Source organism: Nicotiana sylvestris, chromosome 7 (genome assembly GCF_000393655.2).
Source record: "Nicotiana sylvestris chromosome 7, ASM39365v2, whole genome shotgun sequence".
NCBI classification, from domain to species: domain Eukaryota; kingdom Viridiplantae; phylum Streptophyta; class Magnoliopsida; order Solanales; family Solanaceae; genus Nicotiana; species Nicotiana sylvestris.
This window is the reverse complement of record NC_091063.1, coordinates 73,130,361-73,134,937: the sequence shown is the minus strand read 5'-3', so window position 1 is coordinate 73,134,937 and position 4,577 is coordinate 73,130,361. Positions and strand designations below refer to the sequence as shown.

Here is a 4,577-nt window from a genome sequence, read left to right as displayed (position 1 = left end):
AAATTTCCCAGCTGCTACAGATTTGCAAAATGGTGTTGGGATTATTGTAGCACAAAATCGCCTGGTCACTCGTTTCTGGGTCAAATTGAGCCATTCCAAGCACTGGGGATTCTTCTCCAGGTCCATGAGCCCGTTTGGATTGGCTTAAAAAAAGTGGCTTTTAAGTATAAGGGCTTAAAAGCACTTTTTAAGTGTTGGAGCTTGTTTTATAAATAAGCAGTTAAATGTTTGGATAAAAATGCTGAAACTTAAAAAAAGTTATTGAAGTGTTTGGTACTTATTTCTATAAAATGACTGAAATATCCTTAAAGTTGTTAACACTATAAAGAAAATGATTAATATTTTATTCCAAATTAATACATATACAAAAAAATTATAATTTAGTTCATTTTCAATTTAAACTGATTGCCTAAATATAAATTATGTATTTAAATAACATGCAATAATCTATTATTTCACAAAAATATATTTTTTCGTCTCACAGCTTCAAATTCTTTGTTAACATGTAGACTCATTGAAAATTTTGATTTAGAATATAATTTCACCAATTTTAAAAAATGTGGGATTCAACAACAATCTTTAAAAAAAATGTTATGGAACCAAAAAAGAAACTAAAACAAAACAAATAGTTCGGCGGTGATGGAATTTGGAAGGCACAAATTGGTAATGGCAAAGGAACGGAGAAAAAGAAAAGATTATGGAATTTGGAAGGCAGGGATTGAAAATGGCGGAGGAAAGGAGAAAAAGAAATGATTGGGTATTTTGGAAATTATACATAAGTATCAAGGATAGCAATGTAAAATACTTGGTCAAAGAGGGGTGACTTTTAAGCTAGAAAAAAAAAAGTTGGGATTACCCAACTCATCACTTTTGGCTTAATTTGGACCTTTTGATTTAAAAGCATTTGACCTTTAAGCTGATTTTAAGTTTGCCAAACACCTCAATAAGCTAAAAAATGACTTAAAAGCTGGTCAAACCAGCTTTTAAGCCCATCCAAATAGGCTCATAATTTCATCCCCACTGAGCAACGTGGACAAATTAAAGAATGCCACATCATTTAATGAGAGGCCCACATGAAGTGCCATTAGTCGCGGTGTAATTTTGACAATAGAATTAACGTCATATATATTTTCAGATGAATAGATGGACGAGATTTTTATAAACCATTTAGCATACGATAGGGGTACTTTAAGCTGTTTTCCAAATAAAGAAATTAGTACTCCCTAATACTGTTTCAACAAGAATTAAATGTACATGTTTTCTATATTAGCTACAATTCCCTATCGCAATTTTGGAACTATTACTAAATAAATCATGAGAAGTCGACAAAAATATCTGTCACGAAAATTTTAAATTCGCAAATCGCAACCATGTAAAAATCCATAAGATTTCAAATATCCGATTATTTCATGCATTCTGCGACATATTCTTCCCTTGCTAATCCTGAATATTTTTGTTAATTATAGAAATAATCTGCTCTCATGCAACCAAGTGAAGCAATATCCGCTGAGCCTGTGCATCACTTCGCGCGCCTCCTTTCAAACTGCATCCGAACTAATGATCTCAAGCTTGGGAGACTCATACACTCCCGTCTGATCAAGACGACATTAACCTTTAACACATTCCTCGCCAACCGTTTGATATACATGTACTCTAAATGTTGTTCCATAGAGTATGCGTAACAGGCCTTTAATGAACTGTCAGACAAGAACGCACAATCTTGGAACACAATGCTGTCAGCTTACTCTCAAAAGGGTCTTTTTGAGAAAACCTTCCAGATGCTCGATGTAATGCCTGATCCAAATGCTGTGAGCTATAACTCAATCATTTCAAGCTTAACTCATCACGGTTTCCCTAGAAAAGCTATGGGGTTTTTCAAAAGAATGCAAACTTAGTGTGGGAGTGGGTTTTTGATTGACGAGTTCACGGTTGTTAGCGTGGTAAATACTTGTGCAGGTTTGGGTGCATTGAACTTGTTGTGTGAATTGCATGGGTTAGCAACTGTGATTGGTGTGAGGTTTAATCTTGTGGTTTGCAATGCACTTATTGATGCTTATGGGAAATGTGGCAAACCCGGGTACTCTTATTCTATTTTCTGTCAAATGCGCGAGACTGATGTATTCTCGTGGACTTCGCTGTTGGTTGCTTATATACGTGCGTCTAGAATGCCAGATGTGTGCTCACTTTTTGATCATATGCGGATCAGAAATGTGGTGGCTTGGACTGCTCTGATCACAGGGTTTGCGCAAAATGGAGAAGGAGATAAGGCTTTGTGTACTTTCAAGGAAATGCTGGAAGAAGGTATTGTACCGCGTGCATCCACTTACGTTGGTGTCCTAAGTTCTTGTGCAGGCATACCTCTTATTGAAAAAGGTAAGCAAGTTCATGGACACATTTTTAGATGTACATATTTAATTGATTTGCATAATGTTTTTGTAGTTAATACTTTGGTTGACATGTATTCTAAATGTGTAGACATGATATCTGCTATGAGATTGTTTGAGAGGTTAGACGAGAAGGATCGAGTTACTTGGAACTCGATAATAAATGGATTTGCTCAAAATGGGAATGGAGTGATGTCTTTGTTCATGTTTGAGAAAATGATTAAAACAGATACAACACCAAATCATGTAACTTTTCTTGGGGTTTTATCTGCCTGTAGCCACTGTGGTTTATTACCTGAATGATTTCAATATCTCCATTCAAGGGAGAGGAAATACGATATAGTAACCCAGTTGGATCACTATGCCATCTTGATTGATTTACTTGGACGGAAGAATATGCATGGAGAAGCTGCGGATTTGATCAAGAGAGCTCCTTGGGGAAGAGACAATATTGGAATGTGGGGCGCACTTTTGGATGCTTGCAGGGTACATGGGAACTTGAAACTTGCTAGAAGGGTGGCAGAAAATCTATTTGAGCTGGAACCTGATAATGCTGCTAGGTATATTATGTTATCCAACATCTATGCAGCAGCAGGAATGTGGGGTGATGCCCGCACTCTGCGAAGGTACATCTATGACAGAGGATTGGTGAAAGAAACAACTTATAGTTGGATTGAGATAAACAATATCAGACATAAGTTTATCGCTAAAGACAAGTCCCACAGTCAGTTAGAAGAAATAAAAGAGTTGCTGCTTAAACTCGTAGATCCAATGAAAGATGCTGGATACATATTTCAAATTAAATGCTCATACTTTCTTGTAGATGATGCATTTTGTTGACATAATTAAAACAGGTAGTAACCATGTATAATAGTTTCTAATTTAACAATTAATATGAGCTCTGGTGGTTGGTTACCTGCTTTGCTGAAAATTTGGGAAAGGAAAAGTGAGGGAGAAATTTTGTTTTTCAAGATATTACGCCATCACTTACACTAAAGATAAGAAACATGATCATAAAATGTGAGGCACTGTAATTCATGCTGCTTGAAGCTCTTTGGTGCACAGGTAATGTTTCTGTGCCTTGATTTAGTGCTTTTCATTTTGGTAAGAAAAATATGAATGTTCTTTCACATGGACCTGTTAACTATCACAACCTATCATATTTTATGAACAACTCGCTTCATGTTGTTCATTCGAAGATCTCATTCCCACCATCCAAATGTTTCTTAAGGGAAAAATGGTATCAATGCCATTCCCACACTTCTCCTCAATCATGAGCTATTTAAAATTCTTAATGTTGTTAAGTGCCTCAACATATCTATATTATTAGAACTATATTCTTTTTGACAACTAATTTTCTCTCAGTCATTGCTATTGATGGCAGGTTACTGAATATGCATTCCTTGAGTTAAGTGCAAAAAAAGTCTGCTCGAAGTTCACTGCAGCAATATTAAGAAGCTGGGATAGCCTAACAGGGAAAATACAAATCATGGGCTAGAATATTCAGAAGGTACGACATGCCACAGAGACAGCTCTGAGGTATACTACCATCTCTGTTTAAATTTTTACTATGACAGTTTCTGAAGTTCTGGTTGATCCTGATCCATCATGCCTCTAACCTTTGCATTTAACATTGAGAGGGAATATCCATTGTGTGGTTCACAATTTTTATAACGCTTGAAGCTACTTATCTTCCAGACGTGCAGTTAAAAATCTTCAACTATTAAATACTCATTCTTCAAATGCAAAAAATAACGGCTTGTTAGGTTCTCCAAGCGAGGCAAATTTGGTTCTTAGAGAATTGAGATGAGGATTCTGTAGCAAATAAGGGACGATTTGCTGAAGCTTGAGTAATTTAATAGTAGTTTACCTCTATTAACATTACCTTTAAGACTTGCAATTGCAGAAGTTCCATCACTTTTTAATATTCATTCTTCAAATGCATAAAATATTGGCTGCTAGGTTCTCCATAAAGTGAGGAAAAAAGGTTTTTAGGAATTTGATATGAGGATCTTTTAAGGCATAGGATCATTTGCTGAATGTGAGTAATTTTAATCATGGTTGAAGAAATTGAGGCATCAAAAACTTATGTTATGTTCCCAAAAGCTGCCCTTGCGTTATCCCCAGTCAAGCATCAATTTGAAGGAAAAAAATCTAAATGTTTGCAATTCTTTAATGTTGCTCCTCTCCTCC

General features: G+C 35.8%; 1 protein-coding gene across 1 annotated transcript; it reads left to right on the top strand.

Moving 5' to 3' along the window:
* Positions 1 to 724: 724 nt before the first annotated feature.
* Positions 725 to 3,224, top strand: LOC138873309 (pentatricopeptide repeat-containing protein At2g13600-like). The gene is made up of 5 exons (XM_070151760.1): positions 725 to 757; positions 1,686 to 1,848; positions 1,957 to 2,373; positions 2,476 to 2,590; positions 2,708 to 3,224. The coding sequence occupies exons 1-5, from the start codon at positions 725 to 727 to the stop codon at positions 3,222 to 3,224; spliced, it is 1,245 nt and encodes a 414-aa protein (XP_070007861.1).
* Positions 3,225 to 4,577: the final 1,353 nt, after the last annotated feature.